General features: G+C 39.2%; 1 protein-coding gene across 5 annotated transcripts in view; it reads right to left on the bottom strand.

Annotated features, from left to right (window-relative positions):
* The window catches only part of CDK6 (cyclin dependent kinase 6), a 244,420-nt gene that overhangs the window by 118,273 nt on the left and 102,741 nt on the right, over positions 1-23,406 (bottom strand). For all 5 annotated transcript variants that reach the window (XM_072784181.1, XM_072784183.1, XM_072784184.1 and 2 more), the window contains exon 4: positions 11,111-11,278. In XM_072784181.1, the coding sequence (XP_072640282.1) occupies positions 11,111-11,278 (168 nt within the window). The remainder of the gene's footprint in view (positions 1-11,110; positions 11,279-23,406) is intronic.

The following is a 23,406-nucleotide window of genomic DNA, read 5'->3' as shown; positions in this document are numbered from 1 at the left end:
TGTACAAACAAGCAGTAAAAAAAAAAAAAAAAAATGAGTGGCCAGATAGAATAAGAAGCTTTATTTATTTATTTATTTATTTATTTATTTATTTATTTATTTATTTATATTTTAAAGACTTCTTTATTAACTTGAGAGAGAGAGCAAGCGTGCTCTCTTATCATAAAGATAAGAGGGAGGGGGAGGGGGGAAGAGCTTAGAGAGTATCTAGCAGAGTCCCTGCTGAGTGGGGAGGCCAGGTGCCAGGGCTGGATCTCAGGACCCTGAGCCAAAATCAGGAGTTGGTCACTTAACCAACTGAGCCATCCAGGGGCCCGTATTGAATTATATTTTAAATTTCATAGGCTCCTTTTTGAAAATCTTTGCCACAAGCCCATCTGCAAAGAACTTGATTATTTATCTACTTTACACATTAGTTTTTTTTACCTTAACATAGTTCTCTTAAAGCTATATTATGTTTTAGAACACAAGATTAGGTTATTACTGTAATTCTACTAAAAAAATTTCCCCAATTTATTACTGATAAAAAACCCATTTAACGTTACAAATGGTTACGACCAGAAAAAGCATCAATGAGATCTAGTATACTCTGATAACACCTAACCAACTAACTTCCAGTCATGCATCTGAGTAAAAGCCATCATGTCTTGGTTTTCCAGAATACCAATGAAATATAAACACAAGGTTTTAGCAATGAAACTGATCAATAAAACAAGTTTGATTCCTGGTGCTGTAATTTCAAAATGGATGCAGATACAAGTTGTAACCACACCCTTCAGGGAAGCTGATGCTTAGGGGAAGCATCTCTTCCCAAACACACTTAGTACCCCCAATGCAGCCTCCCTCCACCTCCTCTACTCAGAAACCTCTTATTTCAGAACACACACACACACTCTTAACACTCACAGAGCAGTGCTGTGTGCCTGTGTGTTGTTACTGCAAGCCCTGAAACTGATATGACAGCTACTTGGAGGCAAATTAAAGTACACAGGAAAGGAATGCCTAGCTTTATCCTACAGAGCCAGGCTGACTTCAGGGAGGAGATGGCTTTTGCATAAAGTCTTGAAGAATGAGTAGGAGTTTGTTAGCCTGAGAAGGAGAAAGACAATCTAAGCAGAGAGAATGCCTAAGGCACCTAGGCACAAAATCTAAAGGCATGTTGTTTCAATCAGGAGGAGGGAGGTTTGGAGTGGCAAGATCATAGGGGTGGAGAGAAAAGTTAGGAACAAATTGGAGTATCTAGACTTTTTAACCTGTGAGCAACAGGCAGTCAGTGACAATTTTTACTTTTTCTTCAGCTCTCCAAGCCTACTGGTTTCCCACGGTAGGTCTACGCTATGTAGGCCCTCCCACGGCTCCTTTCTATAAGCCAGTCTCGTCTTTCCAGGAAAAAGAACATCTGCTTTTCTGACCGACTGTGGTCCTGATCTTTCACCCACTCTGGAAGAGTGGGATTTTATAGTCATCTAAGGAAATTTTCATGAATATATGTGAAGACCATCATTGTTTTGAATTTCTTTCGTATTTTTCACAGCAACTGTTCCTTGTCTTTAGAAAAATTTAATTGTAATTTTTCTAATCTGCATTTGCTAAACTAGTAAAAGCTAGTTTTCTGGAACTAGGTTACAGACAGACTTTGGCCCATTTAACAAGGTCAGACTGTTTATTCTTGACAGAATTCTTTCCCACTGTAAAAAGGTACTTTTAAATGCCACATTCCAAGAGCAGTGCCAGTAAGCCACTGAAGCATATTTTCCCACAAGAACTGATACCATGTGCAATCCCCACCTCACTAAAATCACCCAGAGTTACATAAGGTGCAGATAGGACTCAACGTCACTGGGAAATCTATCGTCACTGGGAAATCTATCGACTGTAGTAGTATGCTAGTAAGTATTCAGAGAAAGCTTCCATACATTTTAAAGCATTGTTACTTTTAAAAAGTAATTAATCAAAATAAAAATGAGAAAGAAGAAAAGGACAGGGAGCTTTAGAGATAAAAAAAAAAAAGTAAGATGACAGAATGGAATCCTTGTAGCTTTATATTAGTATCCAAATCTAGAAGTAGTAGAGACTTTTCTCCCTTATTTTGGGGCTTTTACGGCTGAGCTGTTAAATTTACAGCCCCACTTTTAGATTCTGCCAACCTTCAAAATAAATATATGAGCAGCACTAAAGTAAATTCTCCTACGCTTTCCCCTTCTTTCTTTTGGACGCTTCCCTGAGACTTGAAGGTAGATTATTCCTCCACAGCCAACTGTAAAGTTTAACATTCACATTTATGAGAGATTTAAAAATCATCAGTATCCTTACAGACACTGGGGGCAACGATGTCACTCAAATTCTGTGCTTCAATCCCTGGAGAAAAGGAAAATAGAATGTGGGAGCAACGTGACCCAAAGAACATCATTTAGAAACAAATTCGGCATATTAGCAATAAGGTCAATAAAATACCAAAGAAAATCCGCATTACAAAGCCATCATATAAAAACTTTTAGAAAAGCCTGTAGAGATTAACGTAAGTACACCCCTAATCAACCCAAGAACCCAAGTAGACTAAATAAAGTAACTAAAAAAACTACAACGCAGACATTTTCAACCTTTTCCTGTAATGCCATGGTTCTTCCAAAAAGCCCCAAGAGATCTTAATTTTTATTTAAAACATACCATACAGAAAATGTTAAGTGCACAAGATGGGGAGGTGTATGAAGGTTTATGATCTTGAAGAAGCAGGGATGAAGGACAATGATTATCTGAAGGTTAGGAATGGTTGCCCAGAGAGACGTTCTAAGTGCAAATGTTACTTCCTCAGGGTTCAAGCTGCTATCTATATGAGGGGATGACGCAGGTAGCTGGGAAGATTAACTAAAAGTTTCATCTAATGCAAAAAAACTAAAACAAAACAAAACGACAAAACCAAAAAATCCAAAAAGAACCAAATCAAAACAAAACCCAAAAATAACAACAAAAAAAACCTCAAAATAAAGCAAAAAATAAAAACCACACACACAACCAAACACAAGTACTTTAGATGCTTATAACTGATGATGAAGTGATCCTGGCAGCAACATGGAAAATGCAGTTGGAAATTCATTCATTGATTCACTGGTGAAAGCGGGGAGCTGGAAGAGAACTCCAGGGAGCTGGAAGAGAACTCGATGCCATTCAAGGAGTAGTGAGAAATTTAATGTAGGAAGAGGACAGGGAGTAGGTGTTTATGTGTATGAGGGTAGTCTGAGTGGGAGGACAGAAGGATAGGTCAGGGCTACACTACAAAAAAACTTTGCAGGCTACATGCTACATGCTAGAGTTGGAATTCATTCTTTCGACATTGGAGAATCAAGAAGCTCACATATTCAAAGAATATATGAAAGAGGATATAAAAGTGCAAGTTATAAAAACATTGTTTTATATTCTATTCCAAGAATTATGTCTCATGCTCCTTTAGATGAACATTAACACACCTGAGTAAATCAAATTTAGGGGAGATGAAATTATTTCATTAATACAGTTTGTCAGACTAGTCCCTGACCACGCAAAAAAGGCACATTCCCATAAGAATGTTAAATAGAAGATCTAACAAACCTTTTTCCATTGTGTGGATCCCTGAGAAACCCTTTGCCTTGCAAAAACTTCCTAAAGCACTTGGTCTTGTCGACCTTAAGACAATGCTTGGTCTGGATACTCAGACTTGTTCTCAAGTTCTGAGATTTGAATGGTATCATACAGGGTGTCTATATGATAGAATATAAAAAAACCAGGTGACAACCAGACCACATCTGCACTGTACCTTGATAGGACATGATGGCCAAACAGATGTATGGAATCAAAGAACATCTTGTGCTTTCTTTGACTAAACACCCTTCAGGCAGTAGCACTACAGTTAAACTGTTTTCATCTAGAACTAATTGGCAACAGTGACCACTGATGAAGGAGCTAGAATTAGGTGAGTCAAATGAATGACTATCTTTTATAAACAAGAAAAGTATTTGATTTAACTTCACAAATATACGTGATACAGTTAAATATCCTCATGCATATACACATATCCACAGGAGCTTTCTTTACAGTATAGAATACATTATCTTTCTACATGGGAGAAATTTTCACAGTGGTCATCAAAGCTTGCCTTCACTGTGGAGGCAGAGTTAACCTATCATATGGTAACTCAAAATGTGTTTTATTGCCACTGAGAATGAACAACGAAGGATCTGGATGGGTTTTCATGTTTGTTTTGGCTCTGGTATTTTCCACGTACCCAGCCCTGGGAATCCTAAAGAAAACGTGTCCTGTTCCCAGCTCTGTGCACTGCCCCATTGTGTTCTACTTCCCTCACTGGTGAAAGTGAAAACGAAACCGGCACAAACACTCCATTGTTAACTATGAAATATGTACTGGCAACTGGAAATTTTCACAAAACAGACCTGGTTGTGTCATGGCAAGGGGATGTTGAGTGGGGAGGGAGTTACAGGAGCGTTTCCGGCTTCAGAGGTGTGTCCTGCACTTTCGCTGAGGTGCTGAGGCGACAGGGCTTTGGGTTTTTTCCATTATACTCGATTAATGCTCTTGGTTTGATTTACTCAGTATGCACTGGCAGCATTTGCAGGCTTCTGTGGGAGCAACTCGGCTGCCCAGGCTGAGGCACAAACCTTGCCAGGTCTCCATAGTAAATACGACATGCACGAAGAGGAAACAAGCATAAACAATTTATTTTCTCTTGTAAAAGATGACATTGTTCTCCGATCTCTGGTCCTACTTCACTTTGTCAACTTGGTGGTGCCGACCTGGTGCCATAAAATGAACTATTCCAGACACAGAGAAAATTAGCAGATTGTGTGATGTGCACAATTCATGCGGCCTCCATCTATGCAGGTTCTGACAGGGTGATGCTGGTGACCTCTCTGAGCATCTCACATCTTGGCATAGGTGAGCAAGGAAAGCTTCCCTGACCCCCAGCCTCTGAGGGTTCCTAAGACACAAAACTTGATGGAGTTGGGTCCCTTCCCTTTATTGCACGCTGGTTTCTAACTACATTTCTTCTTGTGACTATTTTATGAAGATGTCTCCCCATTTTGATTGAGCTCCATTAGAGCAAAAACCCTGGCCATTTCTAAGTCCCATCATCCCTCAGGTTCATGGACAGTGCCTGGCAGACGGAAAGTGATCGGTAATTATTTGCTGACTGAATTTCATTTCATTACTCTTCTCCCTTTTTTATCAAAAAGTTTTTGAATCCTCAAGTTTCCTTCAGTGTTTACTAAATGCTACCCAACTAGGGTTAGAGTAAGAAAACCATCTATTGCTAGAGGCATAAGAATGGAATGTAAGGAATTTGAGTTTTTGTAATGCTTGTGGTATTAAATAATTGAATGATCTTAAATACAATAATTTTGAGAATCACTTATTTCCCAAGTGAATTTTTCTAATTTGTAGAGTTGTCAAATAAAAGTCTTCCCATGTTTACTATTCATTTATTTTGTTTTGGTGTTTCCACAGAGTGCAAAATGTCTTCAGAACATTGTGTCTCTCTCTTTTTAACAATTTTATTTAATTATTTTAGAGAGAGACGGAGAGAAGGCACAAGCAGAGGGAGGGGCTGACAGAGAATCCTAAGCAGACTGCATGGAGCAGGCAGCCAGTCGTGGAGCTAGATCCCACAACCTCTAGATCATAATCCAAGTCAAAATCAAGAGTTGGACGCTTAACAGACTGAGCCACCTCACCTGGGTGCCTCCACAAGTGTCTCTTAATTGGATACATGATATGGAAAAAAAGACCCTTGGAGAAGGGGAATAGAATTCACTTTGTGAGAATTTCATTAAGTCATTAGAAAGACCGAGAACTGTCTTACTCTTCCATTATGGTACAACGTAGAATTTTTCTCCAAACTACGTGTATCACACACAAGCATCTGAAGGAAAAATGCTAACTGTACCTTTTGTCTAATGGCTGTATGAAGACCCCCCCAATACAACGAAAAGTCACTGTAAGACTGTTCACTGCAGAGCAGAAACGGGTTTATGGCAGGCCATTCTGGGACCTCATCTCAGCATGTGAAGTTACAGAGACCCTAAAAGGAACAACTCATTCTAAGGCATAGACATCTCTCTATCCATGGGCAGCTTTCGGGGTCTGTCCTGGGGGAGTGTCTGGGTGGTATGGCAAATACATCTGGATATAAAAACATCAACACTGGCATTACTCTGAACGGCCCTTGAAAAAGTCTCCTGTGTGGTGACTGTAACATGGTATTGTGTGCTGCTGCATTTATGCATCTGAGTGATTTTAAGGCGACGGACACACACAGGAGTGAACCAAGAGAATGCTTAGTTTTTCCTAAGTAACAATCCATTTACAAGACGTTCAAGTCTGGGGATGCCTGGGTGGCTCAGCAGTTGAACTTCTGCCTTCGGCTCAGGGCCTGATCCTGGAGTCCCGGGATCGAGTCCCACATCGGGCTCCTTGCATGGAGCCTGCTTCTCCCTCTGCCTATGTCTCTGCCTCTCTCTGTGTGTTTCTCATGAGTAAATAAATAAACTCTTAAAAAAAAAAAAACAACCAAGACGTTTGAGTCTGCAGGAGTGTGGCAGAAGTTTTATTCTGAGGTCTATGTAAAAAATAAATTAGCCAGGGGTTGCCTAGATGGCTCAGTCGGTTGAGCGTCCAACTCCTGATTTCAGCTCAGGTCATAATCTTGGAGTCATGAGATCGAGTCCCACACTGGGATCCGCACTAGGCATGGAGCCTGCTTAAGGTTCTCTCTCTCTCTCCTTCTGCCCCTCCTCCTGCTCTGTCTCTCTTCAACAACAACAACAAAAGTAAATTAGCCAGAAGGTACAAGTTCATGCCTCAGTGTTCTCTACTGTGTCAAAATGTGGCATGAGCTAGTTGTTTTTTAATTATAATTTTAACAAGACTTAAATTTTAGAAAGTCCTCAAGTGTTGGAACACCTGTGGAATCTCTGGATGCCCTTTGCAGGACCCAATAATCCTACAGAATATATAGTCTCATGCCTCTGCAGTACTGGAGCCTATCTATGGTATGGAGAGGAGGAGGGGAGAAGGGATGGTGGGTGAGAGCCAGAATACAGACATTAGATTTCTCCAAGCTATTTGCAATCTATTTGGTGGATTCAGACTTAACCTGGTCACAGACTGCTTGTCTGGGTCTCAGTTTCCCCACTTTCAAAATGAGATGTTTGGTAAGGAGTTCTCCCGACACCGTACCTAATAACCATAGTATTGCATCACCCTGTGTACTATATGGTCCAATTCAGAAAAACAATAATAAATACTTGGCATCATAGACATGTGAAGACCGCTCCCTCCCTGAGATGCCATCCACAGTGCTTCATGGTTAGCAGAGTCATCATCAGACTGCTGGTGACATCCCAGGTTCTGCTTCTCAGACCCTCCGGGTCAAGTATGAGTGGTTGCTCTCTACTTCTCTTCTGACAGACAAAAGTGAGTTGCACCATACATTGCATTTGACATGGGGAGTACTTAGAAATGTTGGCTTTAGAATGACTCTATCATTCTAGCTAGTCTTGAAGTCATTCTATTGAATAGGCATACATTATTGAAAAACTTTTGGCACTGAGATTATATAAGCCCATGAGTCATGATTCTTACACGCATCACATACGTGCAATGGAAAGAACCTCCCTGTAACCTACTCTGTTTTTCCACAAATGTAGTAGTATTTCAATACAGGTTGTAGAAGTTGATTTTCATGGTTTCAGAGAAATTTCTGATAAAAATCATCCACATCAGGTAACCAAGTGTAATGGGGTTCCGCCCCCAAGTTTTGGCCCCTTCCAGTACCGTGCTAGGTCTCATACATGTATTCATGGACCTTCCAACCCCCACGTGCACACTCTGACTGGCTGTCTGTGAGCCGTTGCCCTCAGACGTGGGAGTGCATACATGTGCCACAATCTGCTGTCAGAAGGAAGGACACAAGGAGAGCCCATGCAGTGCCCAATCAGGGAATTCCAGTGCCCTGAGCATGGCAGGAAGAGGGGGGGTCTCAGACTCTAGCTGGAACACCTCCGTGGCACCCTGGATTCTGCGCTCCATGAAGAGGCCCAGCTGGAGCAGGGCCCACGCAGGCTCCTCTGAAGTATGAGATCCTGGCCATGGGCCCCTTCTGCCTGAGTCTACTGCATTCACTGTAGCTATTCACATCTTAATTCTACAATCTTTAAATAAATAGGCATAAACCATCTTTTCTCTGTATGTGTAACATCTGCATGTCTGATTGTGTACTGAGCAGCAAGTACCCAATACTCTCTAAAGACATCTTGACTGTCATGCTGGAGGCATCCTGGCAAAGTCAGGCATTTAAAGGACACCTCACCCTCCCATATCAGATGAAGACAAGCTAAGCCATTTGTCACTCACCCTAAGCGATTCACCACCTACAGCTATGACTATAGTCCACTCTTATAAATTGTTCTAAATTTCTTCCCAGAAGGCCAATTCCTTCAAGGAGCTTACAGCCAGATATATAAGACCCTGAAAATAATTACAAGCAAGATAGAAAAATAGTATTATGATAGATATTAATAAGATGTTAGCCTAGAAACACTGAGGGAGGATTGATTCTTACAGGGAGTAAAAGAAGGGGACACCTGGGTCAGGCTTTGAAAAGTAACTAATATATTAGCATTTCCCATGGCTGTAAGATGCCAGTTTTGAATCAGTTAACTTGTAATTCCTTTAACATTCCAAAGATTAAGTTGATTCCCAGGTCCTGTATGACATAACCCACTAAAAAATGTGTATTTCCAGGAAGTGGAGTGCAGTCTTTTTCTCTTCAAGAAATTCTAAAAATAAGTACCAGTTCGGTCTGAAAAACTGTGATTCTAAGTCTTTATACATCACCACGGATATGTTAACTAATGCATCACTAAATGGTTTCTTCTTTTAACAGAAAAACAAACAAACAAAAAACAATGGGAAAACTTTTAAACGCAGCACCCTTTAGGAATCATAACCTTTAGTACTGACATTAAATGCCAGCTATCATTCTTGGAAATAATGTCAAATTTGTTCCAGTGTCTTTCCCAGTTGATAGTATTTTTTGCTAGTATTTTTTACTTTATGTCACCATAAGAAATACAGAGTATGTGGGACAAATGAGACACTGAAAAATCAGGTATTTATGACTGTTGATCCCTTTTTCTCTATGAAATAATTGGTCTACGTTTTCCTGTCTGAAGATATCAACTTTCAGCAAGAATGGAATGTTAATTGATATTACACATAAGCCGGGCTACCATTCTTTAAATTTAATAAGAAAAAAAAAATCAAAACAAAACCAACTGGGTTTCCTGTTTTTATTTATGGTTTTTTGTGCCCATTTTGGGGAAATCAAAATAAAGAGTCTGCCTCATGAACGGCTCGTCCTTCCCACTATTAAGATACCCAAAGAGATCAGCTCCTTTCATCTGGTCCCCTGGTGACCACTGGGATCACAAAGCCTATTGAAGCTTTTCCTCAGGGACACTAAACAACTATATCCTAGGGAAGCCCGCAGCCCACCTAACCCTTCCCACTGGAGAAATACATAGACTCAGCATTTTGGCTGTGGATATGTAAGAATACAAGGGCTCACTCGACCCAGCCCAAAGTGGAAACATATCCTTTAAATACTATCTTGTACTTCATTTTCTCAAAAGTATGATTTATCTTTCAACAATGGTGACACACTCTAAGAAACCTCTGTAAAAATTCTGATGCCCTGGGTAAAGCATACAATGTTGGGGAAAGTATGTGGTCTTATGTGTCCAGGTTTTAGTATCCCTATTTGGGGGATGGGGAAATGGAACACTTTTGTAAACTGAATGTTTTCCTAAGACAAGCTATCTCAGAGAATTTCCAACTCCCCTTCTGTCTATATCTCAGCAGCGGAGGCATTACTGGAATTTGGGCAAACAATTCTTTGGTGGGCAGTTATCAGCCTCTTTGTGGCCACAGCCATCCCTTAAGTCATCAGGATGACCAAAGATGCTGCCATACATTTCTCAACAATGCCCTCCACTGAGAATCTTCAAGGCTAAAGATGTGAAAAATGACATATTGATTCAAGAACATTCTTTTTCTTAAGGCTTAATCTAATGCTTTGACGACAACTTTCATAGTCTTCATGGACCCAGGGGGATTCTTGGCATCAACCTCCTACTGAGTAAGCAGCAGCGTAAAGGAATATTGCTTGGCTTTTTGTTATCTCTGCATGAATTCACTACATGCAGAATAGGTCTTTAAAAGATAAAAGTTATTAGTGCCTACATGATGGTTTTGTGTCTGGTGGAGACAAAAAAACCCTGGACACTGTAACTCATTCTTTGCCAAAACAGACCCTTGGATTTATTCCTTATACTCTGGCTTGGGTGGGGAGGGTGGGGTGCTGCTTGTTCATGGGGCATCCTAGTTCACTATAAACTTCGTTTCTTCTTCATAGTCAGCACCACAGATTCAGAAGAGTGCTTTCACATACCTGTGTAGGTACCTCGTTATTTCTCAAACTAGGATGCTACAGACAGGACAACATTTCTGGCGCTCTTCTTTCCTAAACCCTTGAGCTATGTTTCCCCAGACTTTGTGTATGCAGCTCTGAAAATAGTGGTTATGGCAAAAAAGCAACTGGAAACTTGTAACTGATTCTTTTTTAGTGGTGACAATGTAACAGACTATTTTCTGCAATAGGTCCTACCTGTGACAAGCCCAGTCTGTATGTATCTATAGTTACAAGCAAAACCTAGCCCTCCTGTTTAAAAAGCGCAAAGACAGGAAGCCTGGGTGGCTTAGCAGTTGAGCCTTTGGTCCAGGGCATGATCCTGGAGTAACCGGATCGAGTCCCACGTCGGGCTCCCTGCATGGAGCCTGCTTCTCCTTCTGCCTATGTCTCTGCCTCTCTCTCTCTCTCTCTTTCTGTGTCTCTCATGAATAAATAAATAAAACCTTTTTTTTTTTTAAAAAGTGTAAAGACATTCTCTCCCCCAACTGACCACAGGCAGTAATAATCTCAGGGGCATGGCATAAGGGCAGTTCATTATTTAAAAGAGGAAACATAACTTTAATGAAAGAATAGCACTTTCTCACTCACCACTGAAGTAAGAGCCATCTGAAAACTGTAGATGCGGGCAAGGCCGAAGTCAGCCAGTTTTATTTGTCCACTGCTGGTCACTAAAATGTTCTGTGGTTTTAAATCGCGATGCACTACTCGGTGAGAATGAAGAAAGTCCAGGCCTCGGAGAAGCTGAAACATCATATCCTAAATAAAACCAAAAAAGAAAATCAATAAACTATCAAAACAGAAATTCAACATGTGGAGGAATCCTTAGCGTTGGAAAGCATTTGACAAGTATTTCCTGAATAAATGAATTTGTTTTCCTTCTTAACCTCTCTAGTCTTCCATTTGCAAGGTCACAAGCAAAAAATTTCACATTGACCTGTATCTTATTCACAAAAGGAAAATTTAAAAATAGTTTCAGATGCCTGGGGTGCCTGCATGGCTGTCGGTTAAGCATCCGCCTTCGGCTCGGGTCACGATCCTAGGGTCCTGGGATTAAGCCCCGTGTTGGGTTCCCTGCTCAGTGAGGAATCTGCTTCTCCCTCTCCCTCTGCCACTCCTCTCTGCTCATGCTTTCTCTCTCTCAAATAAATAAAATATTAAAAAAAAATAGTTTTGGATGGCATAAGAAATATTCTGGGAGGTAAATACCAAACTGGTATCTGTAGTAAAGGCTGGGGAGAAGAAGTAGGTGGTAAGAGGGAGACACTTTTTACTTTATATACTTTCATATGGTTTAATATATTATTTCAACAGTTAAAACCTAGTATATGATAATGCTATTAATGGTAATTCCTATTACTTTTATAGCAACTAAGTAGTCACTACGTGTCAAGTACTTTTCTCAATACCCAACACTAAGGTAAATAATAGCATTATCGCATCTTATGGTCAAGAAACTGATTCACGGGTATATATAATTAGCCCAAAGTAACATCACTAGCCAAGTAGTGTTGATTCAACAGAAAAAGTGGGTTCAAATTCCCAGTGCATTCCTTTATTAGATCAATGATGGAATGAGTATATAAGGCCAGGTAAGCCATTTAACCTTGTGAAACCTCAATTCCTAAGCAACAAAACCGATTTCATGGCATCACTGTTAAGAAAGCACTTAGCACAGTAGTGAGTCCTCAATAAATGGTAGCTCATTGCTATCATTATTAACCAGCATGGAGCGGGGCGGGAGGTGGCATTCAAAAAATAATGTCACATCTTTTTATAACTTTGGAACCAGTAAAATTAGAGAGAAGATTTAAAACTCAGAAACAGTGTCTGAAAGTAGGAATTTAAGATTCTGACCATTGGATCCTTTGAATTCTAAGGTTAATAAAATTGACCTACCCTCCAAAATACTGTGCAAATGCTGTGCACAAGGGAGGATGGGATTATTTTGTTCATATAAGGATTAGAAAAGTGGTAGGGCAGCATCATGGGCTTCAAAGCTGGCAAAGGCTGTGAGGACACACTTGTTCATCAGCTGAGTCATATTTGGTTATTGGTTACAGTGCTGGTTTTTCCTTTAGAGCTGGGAGTTCTGCTGGCTTATTTAAAATCGAAGCCTTAGTTTTACATAAAATGAAGAGAAAATTGTGCTTACTTTTTATAATATTATGAGATTAAATGAAGTAATATATACCAAGGGAGGTAGTGCAGTTTTGGGAAATGGTAAGCATTCAATGAATGACAATCATTCAAGTGTCCTGTTTCCCCAGGGGAGACAATCACAAACAACCATAAGAAAATGTGGCCAGTGCCATAAGGTCAGGGAACCTGCTGACTCCTTAGCATTGGAAACAAAGCACTGAGCAGTGATATGCAATGACCCAGGTGTACTAGAATCCCTTTGAGATGCACCTCAATGGATACTCTGTCCTGGGAAAGTTTACCTTCTAAGTTTTCAAAGGCAAACCTCTTGAAGAAAACTGCACTGATGAGGGTCAGTCCTTTAGGACCCGGGAACCACTGCAGGTCACACACCTCACAATGCACATCCTTCCAGTGTGAAACGGAAGCATATGTATTAACAAGAGTACTCTGCTGGGGCAAACCAGTCATTGTTGGAAACGTTATGCTCATGGCTTGTAAGCCCTGGATTTTAAACAGCATGATTAACCTAAAGTAATGCCATGCTGGCCTGTCATCTTTATTCTTATACTTTCAACACCAACCATTTAAAACTACTGAGAATATATGTTTGGTTCATTTATCATTGTTTATAATAGTCTAAGCAGCCAATTAGCAGAATAAAAATTTTAAAATTTGAACTAATTAATAAAACTCATCTAAAGTTTACCAAAAACCTGAACCAAGAGTAAAAAAAAAAAAAAGTGTTAATTGCTTTTATCTATGTATTTATTTATATAGGACATATGACATCTTTCTTAATTATTAAAATGGTACATGCTTAATGTAGAAACTTATAAAAATGTTTTTAGGATCCAGAGGAAGGGGATATGTGGGTAGCTCAGTTGGTTAACAGTCCAACTCTTGATTTTGGCTCAGGTCATAATCCCAGGGTCATGAGATTGAGCCCCCTGTGGGGCTCTACACTCAGTACAGAGTCTGCTTGTCCCTCTCCCTCTGCTCCTCCCCCTGCTTGCATGCTCACTCTCTAAAATAAATAAATAAATAAATAAATAAATAAATAAATAAATAAATAATCAATCTTAAAAAAGAATCCAGAGGAAGAACAGAAATCACTCAAAATCCTATTGCTCAGAGAATAGAGAAAACTTTATCATTAAATATTTTTTGTCTTTCTGGTCTTTCAAAAATTACAAATGTCTCAAAAAAAATTACAGATGTTGCTATATTTGTAAGTATAAATACATCATATTTATATGTAAATATATATAATGTATAGCATAAACAAAGACTTAATATAAACACGTATTTGTAAATAAAAATGATTATTCTGTACACATTATTTTGTGGTTTATGTGGTTAAATGTTTTAAAAACATTTAACAATTCATTATGAATATTTTTGCCACATCCACAAGATTCTTTTTTTTAATACATGATTTGTTTTTAAGATTTTATTTATTCATGAGAGACCCACAGAGGCAGAGACATAGGCAGAGGGAGAAGCAGGCTCCCCATGGGGAGCCTGATGCAAGACTCAATCTCAGGACCCCAGGATCACGACCTGAGCTGAAGGCAGACACTCAACCAGTGAGCCACCCAGGGATCCCAATACAACATAATTTTTAACGGCTGCATGGCTTTCCTCCCTGAGATATGCCATAATCATTATTTTAGTTGTGTTATTTTGAAACTTGTACTGGAAGTCTAGTTCCCCTTCATTTAAGGCTAGAGTACTTGAAAATGACTTGTTACCATTATAACTATTACACCCAGCACAGTTTAAGTAGTGCCAAACCATATAAGTGCAATAACGATTCCACATAAATGGTGCTTATCGAGGTATAGGAAGCTGATTTTACATAAGGATTGCCATTCTTTAGATTTTATTAGGCTATTTTTATTTATTTTTAAAGATTTTATATTTTTACTTGAGAGAGAGAGAGAGTATGAGAAGGGGTGAGGGGTAGAGGGAGATACAGGACAGGGATTCCAACACGGGATTTGATCTCAGAACCCTGGGATCATGACCTGTGTGGAAGGCAGACGCTTAACCAACTGAGCCACCCAGGTGCCCTATCAGGCTATTTTTAAATTTTTTTGTGTGAGCAAATAGGGTTTTCTCCTAAACCTACAATATCCAGTTACAAAAGAGTTTTGAACTATGTGAGCTTTGAATTAAATAGCTTAAAAATTTTTGCCCAAATCTCATTATCTTCAATGATTCAATTGTGAGGTAGACTGATGTACATTGTAGACTTGTAATAACTGTGATGTGGGAACCCTCCTCAATCTTTACCTGTCATTCACTGGAACACCTAATCTCAAAGGGAAAATATACTCAGCTACATTAGGGACTCCAGTCATAAGGAAAAATAAGACATGGTACCAATTTCTCAGAATGAAATGAACAAAACTGTACCACTAAACAAGGCAGGGAAACACACTTTTGCTTCAGAACCACAAGAAGTGCTTGGATCAAAGACATTTCAAAGGATTCTTTACTTAAGCTTATTACCTGTTCGATCTCAGTTTATAGTATCATGAGACATACTTTTAAAATAGCTTCTCAAGAATTTAATCTAAATTGTAAAATTTGAACTAATTAATAAAACTCTTAGTCTGTCTTATACAAGACACACAAATATTTTACAGTAAGCCTGCTGATACAAGGCAAGGAAACTGTGGATACTACTGTTAAGGCTCTTTAAGTTAAACACAGATTTAAACCTTTTTACATTACAATGCACAATCCTGGTAGAAAAGGATTCAACATCTAGTCACTTGGGGCCCTCATTATCTTTCTGAAACACATGGAAAAACATGTCTTAACAGGGCACCATCATGGAATGAAGTCTGGCTCCCAGTGACTTTGGGTGGGGATTTGTCCTTGGTGACCCTCCCCTCAGAAGATTCTGGACTTTCGTCAGCATACCAGAAATCTGTAAAGCTTTGTAATCATTTCTTTTAACCGTTCTAGAGGTTCAATCCTGTTATTTCTTTAAAAACAAGACATCAAGCAAACAAACTGAAAACTTACCTCATGCTTTTCTAATGGGAAGAACTTTTATCATTGGGTCTTTTTTTTCAACTACAAAGTGTCATTAGTTCCAAAAACGATACTAAAACACCTAATTTATACCATCTAGTAAATCACAGAAATGACAGCTTTCAATGGACAATTCTGGATTTTTGGCCTTATCTATGTTGGTATCGTCACATCCCCAAGGTTTTAGTGACAAAAATGTACACCAACAGTATATCTAAAAACTAAAAATAAGACACATACAACCCATAGTCAATGACATTTTTTTTCTCCTAAAATGTGTAAATTACAGTGTTTGTTATTCAAGTTTCAAGTATCTTAGTAATGGTTTGTAATTTGCTACAAAGGCCTACTATCCAGTTGGTTTCCTATGAAGGGTATTACAGGAGTCTACAGTCTAAAATGGATCACATACAATAAAGGTATTTTACATTAAACTGGTAAGATGTAGGTATAAGGTAGGGGTTATGATTAGGAATAGAAATAAAAGATTGTGACCACCTGCATATAAAGGGTGATAGTAAAAGCCATAAAGAAAGTAGAGCACTATAATAACAATGACAGTAATGAGGGTTAGTCCCAGAATCTTTTTTGTTTTTGTGGGTTATGAATATATATATTAAAATTCTTAAGCGTGGTAAAATACACATAACATAAAATTTATCATCTTAACCATTTTTGAGTATATAGTTCAGTACTAAGTATATTCACACTGTTGTGCAACCAATCTCCAGAATTCTCTCATCTTGCAAAACTTACACTATGCCCATTGAACAATTTCCCATTTCTCTCTCCTCCCCAGACCCTGGCAACCACTCTTCTACTCTGTTTCTATGAATTTGACTATTCTAGATACCTCATGTAACTGGAATCATACTGTATTTGTTGTTTTGCGACGTGTTTACTTCACTTAGCACGATGTCCTCAAGGTTCAGCCATGTTGTAGCATATGTCAGAATGTCCTTCCTTTTTAAGGCTGAATGATATTTCATTGTATATTCCATATTTTGCTTATCTATTCATGGGCTGAGGGACACATGGGTCATTTCCACCTTTTGGCTACTGTGAATAATGCTGCTATGAACACAAGTGTACCAACATCTCTTTGCATCTATGCCTTCCATTATTTGGGATATATATACCCAGAAGTGGAATTGCTGGATCTAGTTCCAGGGTCTTTTAAAATCACAGTTCTCCTATAAAATATAGTACAATATTACTCCATAAAGCAATGGAGTAGTGACTTAAAAAAGCCACGTCTGGGTCAGTTAGCAGGTCATTCACTCACTGGCAATTTCATTCCCTCCTATTTCTGTGCTCAGGGATAATCTGCTATATGTCACATCAAGCTTACTGTCAGGTTACACACCTTTATTCTACTTCAAAAATTGACAGAAGCTCGCTCATTCATGTTTTCACTGTTCAATTCACAACAATAACAATGGGCTGCAAAGATTGCTTTAAAAACAGGTTCCTGCTGCTTCTCATTTTGGTCCTCAGGAGTACCCAAAGAATGCTCATCCAAAATCACGGAAGGGCAAAACAAATTCTGACAAAGCAAGGGCGGGGGGGGGGGCGGGGGGGGGGTTAAAGGAGATTCTTGCAAACTTCAGATCACCTGGAAAGCTGTAATTCATGAATTCAAAGCTCCAATAAATGGGAGGACCTGGAGTCAAGCTACAAGAGTCACATGTGAGCTCTGCTCCAGGCAAGCTGCCAGTATTCCCTGTCACCTCACCACACCTCAGGCCGGCAGGGGCCAGGGGCCAGTGGTGAGAACAGGATAGATAACTGAGTAAAGGCAATACATCGCCTGGGGGCTCTTCAGCAGAAACAAAGGCAAGGCCCCTAATTGCAAGTGCTGACTTTCTATTTTTACTGCCTCTAGGCAACTGGATAAAAGCATAATAAAAGTGGCTTTGTATGCCAATTTTATTAATAAAATATGTATTCTAAAGAGAGAATGAAAAGAATCCATATATTATTCATTCCTGGAAGTGACCATAATGCTGAAGTAGGTAAAGAATCAGTCTTAACTAACTAGAAATCAGAAAAGAACAACTAATTTTCATCAAGTGTGGAAAGTTGGTATTTGAAGGACAATGTAATGACTAAACGGACAGTCTGAAAGGAGGAATCATTACATCACCATGAGGGCTATTATTAACCCACAGTGGGAAGTCATCGGGAATTCAAACTACAAATAGCAAGGTCAATTATAACTTTTTCAGAGCAGGATACAAAAACCAGCATTGCATCAATACGAAAATACTGAGCACCAGTGCCTAGAAGATTGTTCACAAATGACCCAAATGGTTTTTGTTCTTTGCACATTATTTTGTGCCTCTTTTAAAAAACATTTAACAACATACTGTGCATATTTCCCCATTTCAAGACATATTCTTTAATATATTTTTTAACAATATGCTTTTTAATGGCTGCATTTGGAAAAGTATCCTCTCATCTTTCCCCATTCTCCTTCTCATTTCCCTGTTCTGAGAATCTTCCCCTCCTCTCCAAATGAGGTAATGGATTTCAAAAGTTGGTTTTCTGCTCCAGAGTGGAGCATATTATTATCTGCCTCCTGTAATAGACATTGTTGGTCGCCAGCCATAAAGATTGGTCCAAGGTAATCACATTCTCATTTGTTAGGAATTGATCCAGGGAGGGACATGAGACCTAGTGCTAGCCAATGAGATGTAATGGTAAATCTGCTCTAGAGTTTCGGGAAGTATTTTTCCCCTTTAAAAGAGGACCACAGTAGAAAATTCTTTTTTTTTTTTTTAATAGTTTTGGATTTTTTAAAGATTTTATTTATTTATTCATGAGAGACACAAAGAGAGAAGCAGAGACATAGGCAGAGGGCGCGAAGCAAGGAGCTTCCCCTGCAGGAAGCCTGATACGGGACTCCCAGGAGCCTGGGATCACATTCAACCACTGAGCCACCCAGGCGTCTCCACAGTAGAAAATTCTTGCAGTACTTCCTCCTCACCTCCCAGCCCCCATTCTCTATCCAAGCATTTTACACTAAGTGCTACTCCTTGAGGCTGTGAACTTGGCAGTTGTAGCAACCATCTTGAAACACAAAGGGAGACATCATCTGTGCTTATAAAATGCCAAAGTGTAATGAGGGAGAGTCTGGGTTTTTGATAACATTGCTGAATAGCTGAATCAATTTTGGGGCTGCCCACCTCTGGCCCTGTAGTTAGAGCAATAATGCCCTTATATAAAGAAAGCTATTTTTTCATTAAGTGTTCTATAATTTGCAGTTGAAAATTATTCTAACAAATCAAACTTAACTAAAATTACATTAACTAAAACCTGTTAAGGTCATTATCTTTCATTTAGAGCCCTCTTTGCTTACCCACCACCCCTCCCCACCCCGCAAGGGGCTGTACTAGCATTCTTTTCTTGTTGCCAATTACCACTTCCAGGTGGTTATCTTTTTCTCTTTGAAATTTATACCTCCTTTCATTTATTGTCACAACATCTTCTTCATTGTTATCATTTGCTATCAATCCTCCATATTCCTCAGGCTCTATGGCACATCCTCTCTACCCCACACTCACCATTTTCCTGCATGACTTCAAGCAGCTAAGATGCCCTACCTAGCTAGTACCTTGACTTGAGACCTTGACTTCTTTAACCCTATTCCATTATATTTGTTGTTTATCTCCATGGCTAAAAACCAAGAATGCATTATCGCTCAACTCTGATATATAATATTTTAATTAAACAATGTTTAAATTACTTTAATTACATTTATTTATATGTCAAAATATCACATTTACGTAAGTTCATTAGACAGTATAACTAATTAAAATTTGGAGAGCCAACCTCTTCACACACCATTTGCTAGATCTGCCAATTCCCTCATCTCTCTTGTTGGTCATTTTAATCTTATCTTTATATAAAGCTTAATCCTCAGCTAATCCAACCACTCTTTCTTTCTTGGCTGTTATGCTGCAGAGAGTTGTTGGGGGTGTGTGTGTGGGCAGGGAATGATCACATAATATGTGTCCATTATCAATAATATGAAGTTAGCCTTCAATCCTGATTACTGCTATGTCATCTTATTGATCCCTAATGAGCCATCCTGCTGTACTTATAGGCTAGTCTGAATTTTTACTGCTGTCTCCCTACCTTATCATCTTTCTTAGCACTCTAGCCTATACTCCATCATGGGGAGAAACACAGACATCAAGGGAATGCTATTCCCTTCCTTTGTATCCACCTATAAATTTATAAGCACTGGCATCTAGCCCTCTCCTTTATCTTCTGGTAGGAAGGATTTCCTTCCTTCTATTCAGTATTCATCTTCCTTCTACACTCTAGGTCTCATTCAATTCAGCTTATTCAAGTAACCTTTGCTCTACTAGCCATTCCCTACTATACCTGGAACTTCTTCCCTCTCTATTGTCTCTTGACCAAGTGACCCCTTTCTTTCTTTTAGGATTTTATTTTCAAGTAATCTTTATACCCAACAGGCACTCAAACTCACAAACTTGAGATCAAGAGTCACATGCTCCACCAACTGAGCCACCCAGGCACCCTTCCCCTTCTTTTCTTTTTATTTATTTATTTTTTTATTTATTTATGATAGTCACAGAGAGAGAGAGAGAGAGGCAGAGAGACACAGGCAGAGGGAGAAGCAGGCTTCATGCACCGGGAGCCCGACGTGGGACTCGATCCCGGGTCTCCAGGATCGCGCCCTGGGCCAAAGGCAAGCGCCAAACTGCTGCGCCACCCAAGGATTCCCCCCCCTTTATACATAGCAATGCACATTTTCCTATTTCTCATCCACATCACATCACTACAGTGAACGAAGATGCTGCAGCTCTTACAAGATCACCAATAACCACTCATTTGCCACAACCAATGGGACATTCTACTCCATGGCATTTCACCCTAGGTCCCTTCCTCCCCGACCTTCTAGGTTTCTGTTCTCCAAAGGAAAAAGAGCTCTAGGTTTCTGATCAGAAATGTAACACATATTCACTGTTAAAATAAAAAAAAGTCAAAACACAAGGAAAAACATAAATATTACCCACAATTCTCCCACCCAAAGATAACCACAATTAACATATTAGTGTATCCTTCTCTAATTTTTCTATGCATATATTCTCATATAGAAAGTTATTTCCTGTTTTATAAATGGAATATGAGTGTATATGATTTTGTAACCGTCTTTTTCACATCATAATGTATACTGAATCCATTTGCATGTCAAGGAATACAGATCTACTACTTAACTTTTAATTGTCATGTGCTATTCTCCTTTTATTTGTATACTATCTTTAACCAAAAGGTTTTTTGTTTTTTAAAGATTAATTTATTTTTAGGGAAAGGGAGAGAGTGAGAGAAAGCGAGTGGTGGTGGGGGCGGGGGGGGCAAAAGCAGAGGGAGAGAGAGAATCTGGAGCAGACTCCCTGCTGAGCTTGGACCCCCAATGCCAGGCTCCATCTCATGATTCTGAGATCATGACCTAAGCCAAAATCAAGAAGTGGATTTTTAACCAACTGAGCCTCCCAGGTGCCCCTACCCTGAACTTTCTAACATGCAGACCTGATCCTATCAGATCATTCTCATGCTTGAATGCCCTCAAACCAAGCCTACCTGGCTCTGGGTCTTGTATCTTAGAGCTTCTGAGGACTTCCTCCATCTTTACTCACTCACTGCTCTATGGCCCCATTTCTGAAAGAGGGCCCTGCTTTAATCACTCTTCCTGCAGATACACTAGACTCCTAGGACACCATATTAACAGGTGCCAAAAATGTTCAATGACTTTTCACAGAGGAGTGAAAAGTCCACAAACTAAACTGGATGACTATGAAATCTATAAAGCCATAAACTTAAAAAGAACCCACTGACTCTTCCCAAGGAGGAATACTTTGGCGGGTGATAAAATTCAAGGGAAATCAGAAAAAGTAGGTTTGGATTATGCGATAGGGACCAAAGAGGCATAGCACAGAAATCAGTATTCCTACTATTCCTACACTACTAAGACCCTATTAAGACCTGGTAGCTATTAGAGCATCTTCATATGTGTGTTAGGACTTTTGGTTCATTATTTCAAAAATATAATATCCTTAGGTCTATAATGAACACTGAAGCATGGAATAAAAACAATGAAAGATGTTTTCTTTCTATCCTACCACCTTTATCCAAAATTCTTGTAGCAATCCAAGCCCCATCAAGAGACATGGATTTGATTTTAGCACACTGTTCCACAGTTAGAGGTATGACTCTAAGCAAGTCACTTATCAGCTCTCATCCTAAGAGAGGCATTCTACAGATTAAATCCCTCTGCTTGAAATATCACTTAGATGCAGAATTAGACTACTGGCTAAATCTCCAAATAATTTAATTTCATATCACCACATCAATAGTTCTCAAAGTGTGGGCTCTTAACCCAGTGCTACTAAGTTCCATTTCATCTTGGCCACTAGCCAACTGATCAACCAAGGCCCAACTTTTTGGAACTAGTTATTTATTCATAAAAGTCAGGACGGGGCACCTGGGTGGCTCAGTTGGTTAAGCATCTGGTTTTGGCTCAGGTCAACATCTCAGGGTACTGGGATCGAGCCCTGCATTGGCCTCCCCACTCAGTGGGGAATCTGCTTCTCCCTCACCTTCTGCCTCTGCCTTTCCCCCTGTTGTGTTCTTGTGTGCTCTCTCTCCCTCTTTCTCACAAATAAATGAATAGTATCTTATAAAAAAAAAATCAGAATAAATTCTGCCCTGCCTCCATCACAGAACTGCAAGAGATATTATTATTATTATTATTAAAATTAGGTTTTGATTTGTTTTTTAAACTGTCAAGTGCTACACTGTAAATTCCCTAAGAAACAGGTATGTGGGGCTTATCTATACTCTCCCTGGAATCCAAGAAAGTACCTTATACAGAGAGATCTGTTGATTTTACTTGATTTGATGAATTATTTAACAGTGCCTAGATAGGCATGAAGATGAAGTATAATGACTTTTGCTCTTGGCTCCGTGCAGAGAAGTTATATAAACATCCTCACTTATTAAGCTGATTCCTAAGTTGTTAGTGAAAAGTCTACAATCCTCCATTGTGGTTTATCAGTTATTCACTAAGAATTTACTGAGTGTTTGCCAAGTAAAACACAAAAGAAATTTCTCTTGGAAATGTATACAACCTAAGCAAGCCACCTGCATGTGAGATGCAAATTTCCATTTGAGGGCAGTATGATTTAAAAGAAAGGCCTTTGAATTTAGTGCTAAAGGCATTGCATCTCAATTTCTGCTTATAGTAACTTATATAATTTAAGGCAAATCATTTGCAACACTTGTGGGCCTTGGTTTTCACATCTATAAAAGTGGAAATAACCTTGAAGACACTTAATAAGATATTATATATTTATATATAATTATACATATTGTAATAATATATAATTACCTATAATAAGTAGGACATGAAATACTTAAGTACTTTTATATGGTGTAAAGTGCACCCAACGCATTGCTACCATTTATTCGAAAGAGATATTAAGACCCTACTATGTGTCAGGCATTGTGTGGTAATGATACACACAAACACCTAAGACTAAGATTCAGGACACTTGTTTTAATGGGCAGAGAAGATATAAATAGATACCTATACACTTCAAATCAGTTTACGGCAAGGACTACACATGGCACAGGTGCTATAGCCGCTGAGTAAGCCCAGAGGAATA

This window comes from Canis lupus, chromosome 18, assembly GCF_048164855.1.
Source record: "Canis lupus baileyi chromosome 18, mCanLup2.hap1, whole genome shotgun sequence".
NCBI lineage: Eukaryota > Metazoa > Chordata > Mammalia > Carnivora > Canidae > Canis > Canis lupus.
This window is presented reverse-complemented; position numbering and strand designations above follow the sequence as displayed.